Source organism: Canis aureus, chromosome 29, assembly GCF_053574225.1.
Source record: "Canis aureus isolate CA01 chromosome 29, VMU_Caureus_v.1.0, whole genome shotgun sequence".
Lineage (NCBI taxonomy): Eukaryota > Metazoa > Chordata > Mammalia > Carnivora > Canidae > Canis > Canis aureus.
Window position 1 is genome coordinate 31,499,633 of NC_135639.1, and position 16,045 is coordinate 31,515,677.

The following is a 16,045-nucleotide window of genomic DNA, read 5'->3' on the forward strand; positions in this document are numbered from 1 at the left end:
ATATTAGCAAATCAAAACCATCAATGTATAAAAAATAATTATACACCATAATCAAGTGGAATTTATTCCAGGTATGAAAGGCTGGTTCAACATTTGAAAATCAATCAATATAAAAAAAGAAAAATCCCATGGTCACATCAACTGATGCATAAAAAGCATCTAACAAAAGCTAACATTTACAGTAAAAACACGGAAGTTAGGAATAGAGAGAATATATCTTAACTTGATAATGAGCATCTGCCAAAAACCTACAGTTTACATCTTAATAGTGAAAGACTAATTACTTCCCCCAAACCAGGAACAAGGCAAGGATGTCTGCTTTCATGCTCTTATTCCATATAGTTCTGGAAGTTATAGGTACTGCAATGAGGCAAGAAGAAGAAATTAAAGGCATAAACATTGGAAAGGAAAAAATAAAACTGTTTCTATTTCCAAATGACTTGTTTATGTAGAAGATCCCAAGAAATTAAAAAAGAATCCTAGAACTAATAAGTGAACTTAGCAAGATGGCAGATACAAGGCCAAAACCCCCAATTGCCTACATTTCTATATACTTACAATAATCGTGCAGAAATAAAAATTTAAAACACAATACCATTTATAAGCACTCAAAATGAAATACCTATACACTTAAAAAAACATGTACAATATTTGTATACTAAAAATTATACAAGACTGATGAAAGAAATCAATAAAGACCTACATAAATGGAGAGATATACTATGTCTAGGGATTGGAAGACTGAATATGGTAAAGATGCCAGTTATCTCCAAATTGATCTACAGATTTAATGTAATTCCTATAAAAATCCCAGCATCTCTTTTTCTTGTAAGTGTAGACAACCTTATTCTAAAATCTATTATGAACAGACATAAAATTTATATGGAAACATAACAAAGACAATCATGGAAAAAGAGTATAACCTGGCAGTAATCACTCTCCCAGATACTAAAGCTTACTATGTAATTATGGTAATCAAGTCAATGTCATATTAGCAGAGGGAGAAACACATAGATCAATGGAACAAAATAGAGAACCCAGAAATCAACTCATGTACCATACAACCCAGCAATTCCACTCTTGGGTATTCATCTCAGAGAAATGAAAGCTTATCTTCGCACAAACACTTGTGTATGAGTGCTCGTAACAGCTTTATTCATAATACCAGGAAACAACCCAGGTATCTTTTCCTAGGTGAATGGTTAAGCAAATGGTGGCACATGCATACCATGGAATACTACTCAGCAATAAAAGGAAACTATTGATTCATAAAACAACTCAGATGAATCTCTAAGGAATTGTGCAAGTAAGAAAAGCTAATTCCCAAAAGTGATATACTATAAAATTCCATTTACATAATGTTCTTCAAAAGACAAAATTATCTAAATGAAGAACAGATTAGTGGTTGAGAGTTTAAGGATGGACAAGAGGAGAGGGGCAGGGATGTGGATATGATTATAAAAGGCAACATAAAGGATCCTTATGGTAATGCAGCTGTTCAGTATCTTGAATGTGGTGGTGGATACACAAACATATACAGGTGATAAAATTCCATAGAACTACGCACACACACACACACACACACACACACACACATAGTGAGGAGCGGGTGGTGCCTGGGTGGCTCAGTTGGTTAAGCATCTGCCTTTGGCTCAGGTCATGAACCCTGAGCCCTGAGATCAAGCCCCGAGTTGGGCTCCCTGCTTAACAAGGAGTCTGCTTCTCCCTCTCCCTCTGCCCCTCCCCTCCGCTCATGCTCTCTCTCTCTCTCTCTCTCTCTCTCATTTGCTTTCTCTTTAATAAGTAAAATCTTTTTAAAAATGAGTGGAAAAAAAGCTCTATGTGGCAAACATTAATCAAAATAAAACTGATAATAGTAATATTAATATCAGCCAAAATAATCTTTATTATGGATGAACATTATTAGATATAAAAGAAGGCCATTAATGGTGAAAGAAATAATTCAGTGGGAGCATTTAACAGTCCTTTCCATGTATTACTTAAACAACATAGCTTTGAACAATACAAAGCAGAAATTAAGAATAAAGGAGAAAATGACAATCCAAAATCTTAATTGTCAGGGTTGTTTAAAGCACTTTTCTCAGTAACTGATACACCAAAGACCCAAAATAGTTGTAAGATAGAATATGTGAATAACATATGTAGCACCCTTTAACCATCAATTACAGAAATGGATGCACATTATCCCAAAGACATATGGAACATTTATAAAAACTAAATCACGTACTGGGCTGCAAAGGAAGATTCAGAATACCAAAGAATTGATACCTGGGAGCATGGGCTAGTCATCTATGGCCAGGAGGCCAAATCCAGCCTGCCATCTGTTTTTGCAAATAAACTGTTATTGGAACACAGCCATATCCATTCATTTACATATTGTCAATGACTGCCATCGCACTATAGTGGCAGAACTGTTTGGTTGCAACAGAGAACATATTAACCACAAAACTTAAAATATTTACTATCGATTGCCCTTTTACAGGAAAAGTTTGCTGACCCCTGCCTTGGAGAATGGGTCTTTGGGACATAAAACAATGTTAGGAATCAGTAACACGCACAGAAAAACAAATACTTAGAAATTAAAAATCACGTTTCTAAATAATTCAAAGATCAAAGAAGAAAACTTAAGTGGAGCTAATAGGATGTATCACTGTCTAACATTGAAATGTACATGTCACATGATGGAATGCTGATAAAGAAGAACTCCGAGAAATTGTAGTCTTAGCATGTTAATAGGATATAAGAAAAATTGAAAATTATATACCAAATATTCAACTCAAGAAGCCAGAAGAGGATGGCTAACTAATTTGTTACAAGAGTGCCAAGACAATTCTATAGGGGAAAAACTTAGCTTTTCAACAAATGGTGCTAGAAAAACTAGATATCCACAGCAAAAGAATAAAACTAGACCCCTACCTCACACTATATACAAAAATTAATTCAAAATGATTAAAGACTTAAATATAAGCACCAAAACTATAGAACTATAGATAGAAACATAGATATAAATCATTGTGAGGTTGGATTAGGCTGTAATTTCTGAAGTATGGTACAAAAAGCATAAGAAACAAAAGAAAATGTGGATAAATTGGAAAATTGGACTTCATCAAAATTTAGAACTTTTATGCTTCAAGGGATACTATTGTAAAAATAAGAAGACAACCTATAGAATAAGAAAATATTTGTAAATCATATGTCTGATAAGGGTCTAGTATGCAGAATATATAAAGAGTAATTATAACAGTAAAAAGACAACCCAATTAAGGAATAGACAAAGGATTTGAATAGACATTTCTCCAAAGAGGATATGCAAATGACTAATAACATGAAGAGATGTTTGGTTCATTAGGGAAATGCAAATCAAAACCACAATGAGATGCTACCTCACACCCATTAGGATGGCTATAATCAACAGGCTTGACAATAACAGAGTGTTGACAAGTATGTGGAAACATGGGAACCCTGATACGTTGCCGATGGGAATGTAAAATGGTGCAGCTGCTTTGGAAAACAGTCTGCTAGTTCTTCAAAAAATTAAATATAGAGTTACTGTATGATCCAACAATTCCAGTCTATGGCATATACCCAAGAGAACTGAAAACATGTGTCCACACAAAAATGTGTACATTAATGTTCATAATAGTATTATTTGTGATAGCCAAAAAGCCAAAAATGTCCATCAGCTGAGAAATGGATAAACAAAATGTGATGTATCCATGCAATGGAATATTATTCAGCCATAAAATGTAACAGAGTACTAATACATGCTACAACATGGATGAACCTTGAAAGCATGCTAGGTAAAAGAAACCAGACACAAAGTGCCACGTGTTGCATGATTCCATTGATATGAAAATGTTTAGAATAGGCAAATCCATAGGAACAGAAAATGGATTACTAGTGGCCAAGGACTGGGGCTGGGGGTAGAAATGGGGTATGACTGCTACTAGGTTTCTTTTGGGGTGATGAAAATGTCATGGAGTTCTATAGTGGTGATGGTTGCACATCTTTGTGAATATACTAAAAATCACTAAGCCATATACTTTAAAAGCATGTCTATGATGGTGTGCGAATTATATCTCTAGTTTTTTTTTTTTTAAAAAAAGAAGATGGAAAGGACATCAATAAAATAAGTGAAAATGGAAGAAAGTACTAAAATAAAATTAATGAAATAATGAAAAATGAATAAGATCAACAAAATCAAAAGCTGATTTTTAGAGAGAAGATAGAGAAACTAAAGAGAAAATGCTCCAAATGAGAGTAATGAGGGAATCTGAGCAGGTAGGCTAAAAACAAAACCTTCCATTGTCTGAATGATGAATAAAATGAGTGTGGATTCGGTTATCTGGGTGCCATAGGTTGAAACGATTCTACACCACCTTGTCTGTCTCTGCTATTTCCGGGGCACACCTTGGACTCAGAACCTTAACAGAGCCTCCATTTCTTTCCCACATCTCTCTCCTCAAGGTCCAGCTGGGCCGAGAGCCTGGAAGAACTGGGGGGGTTTATGAAGCTCTGCTTTTTCCAGGGTTTATTTTTCCAGCATCACAGACTGGTTCACTTTATTTGTCAGACTGGCCAAATGATTTTCAACATTTGCAACATTGGTGGGCATTTGGTCAGGGCATGGGATTGGCTTGGTGAGTTCCATTACATGTTCCCAGCGCTGAGAAGAGAGTACATCCCTGACTCAGCTCTGTCCCCAAGGATGCCTCATTGGGCCCCACTTGATTTTGAGCATCTCAGGCTGCCTTGGAGCCCACAGCGCCTTGTTTCAGGCTTCCATCATCGTAGGCCCAGCAATATTACCAACACCAGAAGGTTCAAAACCTTGAGCAGACCAAATGCCCTCTTTAGAACATAGGTTCTTAGCACCCCTTTTTGTGGATTCGTGGATAATATAGTCTTAACCATAATGTACAGAAGGAATTAAAGGCAAGGATACCTGGGTGGCTCAGTGGTTGAGCGTCTGCCTTTGGCTCAGGTCATGATCCCGGGGTCCTGGGATTGAGTCCTATATCGGGTTCCCTGTGGGGAGCCTGCTTCTCCCTCTGCCTATGTCTCTGCCTCTCTTTCTGTGTTTCTCATGAATAAATAAATAAAATCTTAAAAAAAAAAAAAAAGAAAAAAGAATTAAAGGCAGAATAAATGGTAGTGTGTCTCTCTTGCAGATGGTGAGGAGAATGCTATGCTTCTGCACAGCCCCAGGACCTCAGATGCCAGAGCTGAGACCTTTTCTTCCCGCGTCAGGAGAGCCACAACCTCAAGGACAGAGAGAATATGGCCTGGAGGGGTCATCCCCTACGTCATTGGTGGGAACTTCACTGGTCAGTAGCCCCAGTCCCTCCTCTGGGGCATCGTGCTTTGTCTCTCAGGAAGACTCAGGTAGGGTGGAGCAGATGCTGGGCCCCAGCGGTCCTACCTGCTAATACTCCATTATGCCTTCAGGGCTCATGCACTAAGCCTAGTGAAATTGCAGTTTCTGCTGGGGCTGTGTCCTCAGAGGTGGCCACCTAGGCCGCAAGGCTTCATGCAGGGGGTGACATTTGACCCTGGTCTTGAAATATAGACAGGGTTTGCACAGTGGGTATGTGAGCAAAGCCCTCCAGGCAGAAGGAAGCTGTGAGTAGTCACACGTGGTGGCTTACCTGTCTTCTCTCCCCGTTGCGGGGGTGGGGCACCCTGCACTACCCGCCACCCCCACAGAACTATACAAGGTAGCCAGAGTGGGCCATTAGGTGTTGGCCAGTCCTGGCTGCAGCACTTGCCAGCAGTCCACCCTGGGGCAAGCTACTTAACCTCCCCATGCCTAGCACATTATTTCTCTAGGCCTTCTCATGGTTAATTCTTATCGCTGACATCTCAGATCAGATGACAGGTCCCCAGAAAGGCCTTCTTTTCCTCCCCAATACCCCTGATTCCCCCACTGGCCACTTGCTTTCAGGACCCCATTATTTTTTTCTTAAAGATTTACTTATTTATTTATGATAGAGAGAGAAAGAGAGAGAGGCAGAGACACAGGAGGAGGGAGAAGCAGGCTCCATGCCGGGAGCCCGATGCGGGACTCGATCCTGGGACTCCAGGATTGCGCCCCAGGCCAAAGGCAGGCACCAAACAGCTGAGCCACCCAGGGATCCCCAGGACCCCATTTTCTAGTCTCTACGATACTTCCCGTTACCTGAAATGATTCAACTTTTATTTTTGTTCTGCCTGTTTTTGTCTCCAGCCCAATTGCTATGGGCACAGGGATCTTTTATCTGTCTTGTTTTCATTCCTACACTGAGAACATTCCAGTGTTCAATGTACCAATGAACATCTTGGTTTCATTCTCCAACACTGAGAACAGAACAGGGCCGAGTAGTGGATGGTCAACGGTTGTGCCCACAGCAGGCCTGTGGCCGGTGTTAGTTGAATGCCCGGGGAGTGGGAGAAAGCCACTCAGAGTGGCCTCTTCTGGGCTCCCAATTCTGACAGCCCATGCAAGTCTGCCTCCTCTCTGCGGGTCTATGACTTCTGGGAGAGGTGGTTGATGAGGCGGATGTCCCGAAGCCACTGAACATCACCAGTAAGTAAAGGCACTGTGAAGACGTACATGACAGGGACCTAGCAGCTGGCGGAGAGCATGGAGTGTCCCCAGCCCACCCCTTCTTCTCTCTCCCTGCAGTATCACTCCCATGCCATTAACCCAGGGCTTTCTCGTGCTGGATACTTAATTAGATGCTGGTGATAAAAAAAAATGACCAAGACTTCACCTGCCCTCAAGGAACTGCATCATTAGGAGAGAAAGCAGTGCGCCTAAAGAAGTGAAATGTTGAAATTTTAACCAGCTACTCACCTTTGTTCTCTGGCACTTAACTATGCTCTTTCAAATCTGATGTGCTTTCCTGACCAAAGATTTATATAACCTTCATCAAAGTTAACTAATTTTATTTAGAGTACTCTCTTTACGTGGTGGTTTTTGTTATTCTGTAATTAATAGGATTGCTATTTTGGTGAGTGATTGAGCTACAAACGATCTGAACTAAGAACATTAAGATGTAAAAAAAAGAAAAAAGGACAGCTAGATTACTCTTTGTTCTGTAGTTACATTTTTAGGGACAACAATATGACACCACACCCATGTCTTCCAGACAATGATGGGAGCCTCCCCATTGCTTTGTTTGTGTTTGGCAACCTGGTCACTGCAGAACTCAGATGACACCCCCAGCCATCCTTTGTACTCCACAAACAACTATTTTTCTAGATCCTTCTCATTGTTTCTGGCAAATCAAAATAGTCTTCTTTATCTCAGATTGATAGATTTTTTTTAAAGAATACTTACTGACTAACTATCAGCCAGAGTTTACAACTACTCTGTTCTTGCTCCCAGACAGTTTACTTACTGTCTATTTTTCAATACATTTCCAGCCAAGGAAATATGAAGACACTTTCAGAGAAAGTATGAAATTCACCTGTTTTCAAAGGCTTTGTAGAAAATAAGGCTCAAGGATCCACCAGAAAATACTGCACCCCCATGCAAAAGTAGCATAAATGTACATGAAAATAAACCTTTTTAGAGCATATGGGCACATGTTCCTATAGATATAAAATAAAATGAGGCTGCAGAATGCAGTGCTGGTGAGCTACTTCAAAAGCCTCAAATTTTCAAATTGAATAATCTGGGTAAGATTTTTTTTTTTAAGTTTAGAAAAGCACTTTCCATTCAAAGGAAACACTGGAGAGCCTGGGATATCCTGAAAATCTATTTTTACCCTCTTTTCCATTCATAAACTCTTACTCTCTGAGTTTTAGTCATTCAGGAAAGTCATGTTCTTAGCAAGGGAAATTCTTATTCCTAGTGCATTTCTATTCTGGGTCATCCAAAAAGCTCTTTTTGCTCATTGGAACAAGCATTGTTGTAAGTCACCATGCCTTACGGCCTCTGAGGGAGGCATGGATCTATCAGTGCAGTGATGAGACTTACTCTGTCATTTCAGGAAGCCAGAGGGCCATTTTTAAGCAGGCCATGAGACATTGGGAGAAACACACCTGTGTGACCTTCATAGAAAGGACTGATGAAGAGAGCTTTATTGTGTTCAGTTACAGGACTTGTGGGTAAGTAAGCAAAAGCAAGGTCATCTCAGCAGAATCAGAGCCAGACACATCTGATGGCTCATGAGTGTTGAATTTTCTCTGGAAAACGAAATATTTCCAAGGAGCTGTCATAAATAGCAGCCTAGGGGTTGTCAGAAACTCTCCTTGCCCTCAATAAACTCATAATCCAAGGATGAAGTAGGTGGGTCAGAAAGAAGACTCTAGGAAGACAACGGGTCTGAGTCTCCTGTCATGAGAGTGATTGAAGGAATTGAGGGTGTTTCATATGGAGAAGTGGTTCTGAACCAATTGGAGGTCAGCAATCCTACTGAGAATCTGACAAAGCTCTGGGCTTCCTCATGACAGATAAACATTTATGCAAAATTCTGCATGTAATTTTATGGGTTCCATGGGCTTACAGACTTCCTCCAGAAAACATAACAAAGCATAAGATGCCTGGATTGTGACTAAACTTACCTGTTATGCCAGTAAATGTAAGTGTGATGTACTCTCATACTGAAAGAAAGTTTCCCATACTGGTTCAGATACTTCACCCCAGCTACATGGTGTGTGCATGAAATGACTACTGAAGGATATGACCCATGAAGGTTTCATGTAAAAGGAAAGAAGGCATATAGGCAAATGCAACAAAAAGAATGTTGGGATCATAATTTTAGCTATGGACAAGGCATTTTTAGTTTCGTTGCTGTATTGTTTTGTTTTTAAAGTCAGAAAGAGTGTTTAAAAAGGTGAGATGCTTTATAATGAGAAAAAGTACAAGCTACAGTGAGAATATGACCCTCATAAATCTTTATGCACCAAACGGCATAGTCATAAAACCAGCCCCAGGGAATTCAAGGGGAAATCGACAGAAACACCAGCAGCAAGCGTCTTTATTTCATTTCTGTCAGCCTAAGTAAAGCAATGGCAAATTGGCCAAAAAATAAGTAGAGATTTGTAGAGGATTGAAAAAATATAATTAATAGAGTTGATCCTCTGGATCCTATTCTGCAATCTGATAACACAGCTTTTAAGTGTGTATTGAACATTTATAGAATTGTCCATCTGTTAAGCATGACGAACACCTCAACGGATTCTCAAAGGCAGAAATAACATTAACAACATATTCTCTGATTGCAAAGCAATGAGACTGGACATCATAACAAAAAGTAGAATAAACACCCTGCATTACCTAGTAAGTTAAAAGCTCCATTTTTTGTTTGTACAACTCTTAGGTCATAAAGAAATCAGGATTAATATTACAAGATGTAGGCAATAAAAGCCCCACAATTTTAAGTTAAAGAGATATATAGCTAAAGCTGTGTGTGTGTGTGTGTGTGTGTGTTTGTGTGTGTATCCCAACAGCCCACATCAGATTCAATAATGATAATTCTAGAAACATTCCTGTTAGACTTAGGAACAAGTTGAAGATGTTCATGATCACCATAATAATTTTACATGTTTTGGGAAATGCTAGCTAATATAATTAGATAAGAGAAGGAAACACACACGGTAAGTATTGGCAGGAACAAGGCAATGTTTGCATTGTTTGAAGTTAATGTGACACGTGTCTAAAAACTTGGAAAAGCAATTGAGAAACTAATAGAAACAAAAGGAGACCCTGTTAAGGTGACGGATTATAAATGTAATAAACAATTACTTTTCCTTATGATGAAATACTTTGATTCACTTTTATAATGGGAAAAATATCACTTTATTAGAAACATAATAAATAATATATCTGAGAATAAACCTAATAAAAATACAAATATATGCCAGACCTCTAGGAAGAAAATGCTAAAATTCTAAGGAAACTTGAAGAAAAGAAAGTAAGAATGGAAATGCATACCACTTTCCTGGTATGGGGATACTGAACATAGTAAAGATGTCAGAACTCCCTAAAATACCCTATAAATGCATGCCATTCTGATTCAAACATCTATGTTTATGTATATGTGAGTATATGTGTTTGTGTTTTTAGAACTTAAACAAATGCTACTAGAGTTTATCTGGAGAAATGACCATATAGAAAAAAACAAGAGAGAAGGAGAGAGAGAGAGACAGAGACAGAGACAGAGGTAGAGAGAGAGAGAGAAAGAGAGAGACAGAGACAGAGAGCACAGGGATAGAGGGACAGAAGTAGGGTGGGGATTTTGGGAAGAGGTCTGATGGTCTTTTCAAACATCTAGGGTTTAAAATGCAAGTGAAGATGATAATAATTAAGACCATTTGGAGCAGAACAAAAGAGTTTAAAAATGAATATGGCTATACACAAATTTAGCTAGCATTTTAAATGAGTGAGAGAAAGCTGGATTAGTCATTTAGGATATTTTAATCCTGGGATAGATGGCTCGTTGTGAAAAACATAAAGCTGGGCTCCTTCCTCATTTCTTACATCCAAATGATTGTAGCTGGATCAAAGATGTAAACATTTTTAAAAGGAGAAAGAAAAGAAAAGAAAAGAAAAAAGAAATTTAAAAAATATTAGAGTGAAACGGTAAGTCAAATTATAGATTTTACTTATAATCTTGTCATAGAGATGGCCTTTCTGAGCAGGATATAAGAAAATGAAGACATTACATACCTTGAAATTTTAAAGTTCTATCTGGTGAAAACAAAACTAAAACAACACATAAACAAAAAAGACCAAATGAGAACTAACGTGTAAAAAATATTTTCAATATATTTGATAGTCAAAAAGATTCATTTTCTTAATTCACAAAGAGTTCTTACATATCAATAGTAAAAAGTTAGACAAGCCAAAAGAATATAGAGAGAAGATGTGGTCACATATTTCATAAGAAAGAAAAATACAAATGTCATATAAAACATGGAAAACTATCCAACTCAATACAGTGAAATACCATTTTTCACCTATCCAGTTAACAAAAAGAACTTGATAAAACCAGTGTTGGCCAGGTTGTGGGGAAATAGGGCTTTTTAATATATTATTAGTGGACATAAAAGAAGACACATTTGGGGAGCAAATGTGGTAGCACCTATGGAAAGCTCAAATGCATATACCCTTTTATCTATCAATCCCAATGCTAGGTATTTACCCTGCCACGAACAAGAATCCAACCATTTCTTTGTTTTTCTTGTTATTTCTCTTCCTCTCCCATGAGGCTTTGTTTAAATAGTAAAAATTAGAATTAGCATAAATGTACACTAATAAAAGGCTGATTAATTAAAATTTAGTACTATGTTACTTTGGAAAGAACGAAGAAGGTCTATAAGTGCTGTTATAAAAAGATCTCTAAATTAAGGAAGTTGAAAGATAAAAATGAAGGACAAGGTATATAGTGCATTTTGTAATTTAAAAATATGTATATCTAATTTTTCTGAAGGATGCTCAAGACACTTAACAATGGTTGTCTTTGGATGAAGAGATTAAAAGGGATGAAAGACTTAATACTTCAATATTTTGAACATGTATTTTTTAAAAGACTTATTTATTTATTTGAAGGAGGGGATGGGCAGAGGGAGAGAGAAAATCTCAAGCAGACTCCATACTGAGTGCAGAGTCCAACTCGGGGCTGGATCTCATGACCCTGAGATCACGACCTGAGCCACAGCCAAGAGTTGGACACTTAACCAACTGAGCCACCCAGGCACCCTTGATCATATATGTTTTTAAATGTTTGATAGAGGTTATCTGGGTGTTGGAGGTGGTGGGATTGTGGGCCATTTTAATATCCTTTCTTATACCTTTCTCTATTAGGAATAATATAGAATAATATGTTAGGAATAAATGTTATTTGAAAAAATAATTGTGCCCAGAAGGGGAATCATTTCTAAACCTCCTCCAATAAGGGAACCAAGCCTCATGCTTTACTCAGCTGACTCCTTTCATTATCTTTTTTCCTTGTCATCAGAGATGATCCAACAGAGACTTGGGGGTGCAGAGGTCATGAAGGGTATGGGCTTTATTCCAGGACTCTAGCCCTTATCTTTCTTTAGGTTTTCAAGTGGATCCATGACCACCAGAAAGGTGAACCATTTTTGGAGGGAATTTCTGTATTGGGAGGGAATTTGGACAAGGAAAGTGCTTTTAGCTCTGAAAGTCTGTGTTTCTTTTAGATGTACACATGTATGTGTGTACGTACATGTGTATATACATGTATGTATGTACATGCATGCACACATATATTGGGGAGGGTATTAGACTCTCCCTATTCTCTGACCTGCTGATCTGGGTATTTCTGCAACCATCCAGCTGTTGTTCCTATGTTGGGCGCCGAGGAGGAGGCCCACAGGCCATATCCATTGGGAAAAACTGTGACAAGTTTGGCATTGTGGCACATGAATTGGGCCATGTAGTTGGGTTCTGGCATGAACACACCCGGCCAGACAGAGACCAGCATGTCACCATCATCAGAGAAAACATCCAACCAGGTAAGGAGCCAGTATGGAGTCTGGAAGCTACTGGCCAGCAAGGTGGCATTCCCGGGTCAGGCAGGTGTGAAGGAGAGGGGTTTTGGGGAGCCGACCATGCTCATTTGTTAAATAAGGAGGCAGCGACCCTATTGTGCATGCATTTGTCACCAGCACTGTCACTGTCATCTGTGGTCCTTCCTGGGAAGTCTTCTTGCTATATAGCTTGTAGGTTATGGCAGAAACTAAATGACGTTTCATTTAGTTTCATAAAGGACAATGAAACCCAGCTCTATTTCCTAACAGGAACAGAATGGACCAGAACACTGTTGCAGCATCAAAGCTGAGAAGCCAAAAAAAAAAAAAAAAAAAAAAAAAAGAGTTCTCTTGGTTGCTTTATAAGAGTCACTTTTGCTGACTTTTCAGTAGCACATCTTTTTTGAAACTGCAATACAGTTAGGACACGAGTACATGTCAGAGCAGTATTTCTGCCTGGAAACGTTCTGGCCCAAGGCAGATAGAGTGTCTAGATTAAAAAAAACAAACCTTCCCATGTTAAATGATTTTATATAGAAGTTCATATTGAACATGAAAGTAGCTGGTTGAATAATATGGTTGCCTTAAAATATTTTCAAGGTTCTGAATTGTGAACTCTTTGGGATTGAACTTAACTGTTTGATTTTTCTTTTGCTCTTTCAGTAGCCAGATCAGAGATTTATTTATTGATTTTTTTTAAGTCTCTGAGCAGTCGGATCAAAAACGAACCTGTCTACAAACTTAGTACAAGAGTTTCGAGTGGCACTTGGGGAAGGGTCAAATGGTGGGGTTGGGAGAATGTAGGGCTGTTCGAAGTTTCGAATTTCCAGTCTGCTGGAAACAATGAGAATGCCCACAATGCCCTGTTATTTGATTGGGCTGACCAAGCTCTCAAGTTGCTATGGGCCCCTCCTTCTCCCCCTCTGCCTCCTTTCAGGTACCTGCCTTGGTATTCAAAGGCCTTAACAGAGTGTTGTGTCACAGGTCAGGAGTATAATTTCTTAAAAATGGAAGCTGGGGAAGTGAGCTCTCTGGGAGAGATCTACGACTTCGACAGCATCATGCACTACGCCCGGAACACTTTCTCCAGGTTGGAATCTATGCTTCTGCCTCATGTGTGTGTCACTGTGCCTGCCGCAGGCTTGGGTCGGATTCCTGGAGGTCTGCGGAGAGTGGGTCTCTGCACGCTCCTCGCGCAGTTGGCCTGTCTGTCCTTGAAATAACAGTGGCCTCTGGGCTGCAGTGAAATATAATCTAATCAGGTTCCCGCTAATGAGATTGAATCCCATTGTGAAGCCGGTGTTCCATCACACCCTAATGTCACAAGCAACAAACTGGAAAGGGGAAATTATCGAGAGGTTGGCCAGGATAATAACTTAGGGGCTCTGTGTAAAATTTCCAGTGGGTGGGGGAGTCTTCCAAAGCACGTCCTTGATGTGAGCCTAGTGGCACTTACCAGTTCTCTTGAAGAAGTATGGTTTATTGGAAGCTAGACCATATGAGGGCTGGGAGGCTCATAAATCATGGGTTCATTTTCGAGGTGAAGAAAATGAGGCTGTAGCCAGCTCGAGGGCACACAGGTAGCTGGGGTTGGAGTGAGAACAATGATCCAGGTTTCCTTGCCCGCTGGTCACGCTCGATGGTAGCTGGTGCACCCGAGTCTGGTCAGACTGGTGATTTACAGCCAGCCTCGTCAGGACCTGTTTTGATGAGTTATTGCTATGCTGGACTGGGTTTTAAGTATTTCCAATATAGCCCTTCTAGACCAGATGAATGTTTTGTTTCAAGAACTTTTCTCCCCCTAGTCCCAGTTTTGTAGGTCTTTCCACCCTGGAGTTAAAGGAGACACAGGGTAAATATTTTCTCTCTTGGCTCCTTTTTCTCAGTTTCCTCTTAAAACCAGTTTGTTGGCTTTTTATCTATTTAATCATTCAAAAAAAGGTTTGAAGTGGTTCCTAGTATATACACAGGACAAATAGGAAACAAATGAGGGAGCTTAAGGATGGGAGAGGGGAGAGTAAGGGTAGAGAGCTATGTTGAAGCTTGGAACCAACTGACTACTCAGAATACATGCCATAAAGTCATGTATGCTTTGGTGGGATTGGCAGTAAATCCTGCTGTGTGCTTCTTAGCAGTTATAGCAAAGAGGAAAGCAATCCATTTCATGAGTCTCTCTGTTCATAAAGATCAAAGGAAACCATTCTTTCAGGAAACACACAGCTCTTGGGAGTGAATGGGGATCTGTGTGCCCAGGGCTCATTGGCTCTTGGGTAGGGCTGCTGGAAGCATGCTGTTGATGAGGTCACAGAACTGTGGGAGAGATCTCCAGACCTCAACATCCCAAATTCTCAGTTTCGGGGGAAGTGGGGTGCTGTCCCTCTGGCTGCACAGATGACTGAGCTGTGATCTCCATCCTGCATGCACCCAGGTGGGATCTCTCTAGAGCTCTAATGGGTGGAGTTTCGTCAAAGTCAGTATCTTTGAACGACTGGCATGAGACTGACTGACCCTGTTCTCATTACTCTTCTTCTGGCTCTTTATCAGAGAATACAAGGGGCACCATGTAATGAAGAGACCACTGAATTGAGAGTCAAAGACTGGGATCCAGTCCTAACACTGATACACTGTGCTTTTGAGGGAAGTATAGACAGTAGTCAGGGAGAGCTTTGTGCTGGGTCAAATCTCCACCTCCCTGGGCATCAGTTTCCTGATGAGGGGTTGGACTAGATGTTCTCTGAGCCCCTTCCAGCTTGAACATTTCCTGTTGTAATTTCTTAATCTGGTGCGGATGGGTGAGGCACTGACAGATAGGGTCACCTTCATTGCCATGTGGACATTCGAGGCTTCTTCTTCCATAGTGGGAAACAGAACTTTGAAGGACCTATTCTGGGGGTCTCTGAGAGGTCTCAAGAAACAAGGGGGGCCAGGATGAGAGCCTACCCTGCTGAGGTCAGAGCGAGATGCTTGGGTGTGGGGCCTGGGCTGACTTGTGGGTTTGGGAAATGGTGTAGGAAATATGTAGTCACACCATCTCAGCCCTGGGGTTGCAGGCTGCAAAGTAGAAACATAATATTGATTTTGTAGAGAACCACTGTCAAGTTGCCCCAAGTGAGAAAGTTGTACCTTGGGTCTTATTTCTATAGCTGTCATGACTCTTCATATTGCTTTATAATTATCTGTTAATTATTATTATAAATTCATCTACTCCTATTTTTTTGTTACATCTCCCTCTCCCAGCCTGAGATCTCTGAGGGCATCCTCTTCTAGTCTCTAGCACCTACCATGGTGCCTCAGGGCACAGAGTAGGTGTCCAATAAATGTTCTTTGTTCTTTAATGGATAAATCAATGAATGAATCAAAGGAGACAGGGAAATCTGCAATGCTGGGGGCTAAGTGAGGGAAGAAATTTCCATTATCCTCATTGCATTTCTGTCCACATACCCACATATGCGGTGGTCACTTTATAAGGAGAATCTACAGGTGTCTCCTGTGCAGGAGTGTTGGGGATACATTACTTCCAATGGGCTGTAGGAACTGCACT

The 16,045-nt window shown here is 39.9% G+C and overlaps 1 protein-coding gene across 2 annotated transcripts in view; it reads left to right on the forward strand.

Moving 5' to 3' along the window:
• TLL2 (tolloid like 2) overlaps positions 1 to 16,045 on the forward strand; it is a 121,709-nt gene that overhangs the window by 59,516 nt on the left and 46,148 nt on the right. For both annotated transcript variants that reach the window (XM_077878169.1, XM_077878170.1), the window contains exons 4-7: positions 5,193 to 5,348; positions 7,998 to 8,115; positions 12,311 to 12,489; positions 13,489 to 13,594. In XM_077878169.1, coding sequence (XP_077734295.1) covers positions 5,193 to 5,348; positions 7,998 to 8,115; positions 12,311 to 12,489; positions 13,489 to 13,594 — 559 coding nt within the window. The remainder of the gene's footprint in view (positions 1 to 5,192; positions 5,349 to 7,997; positions 8,116 to 12,310; positions 12,490 to 13,488; positions 13,595 to 16,045) is intronic.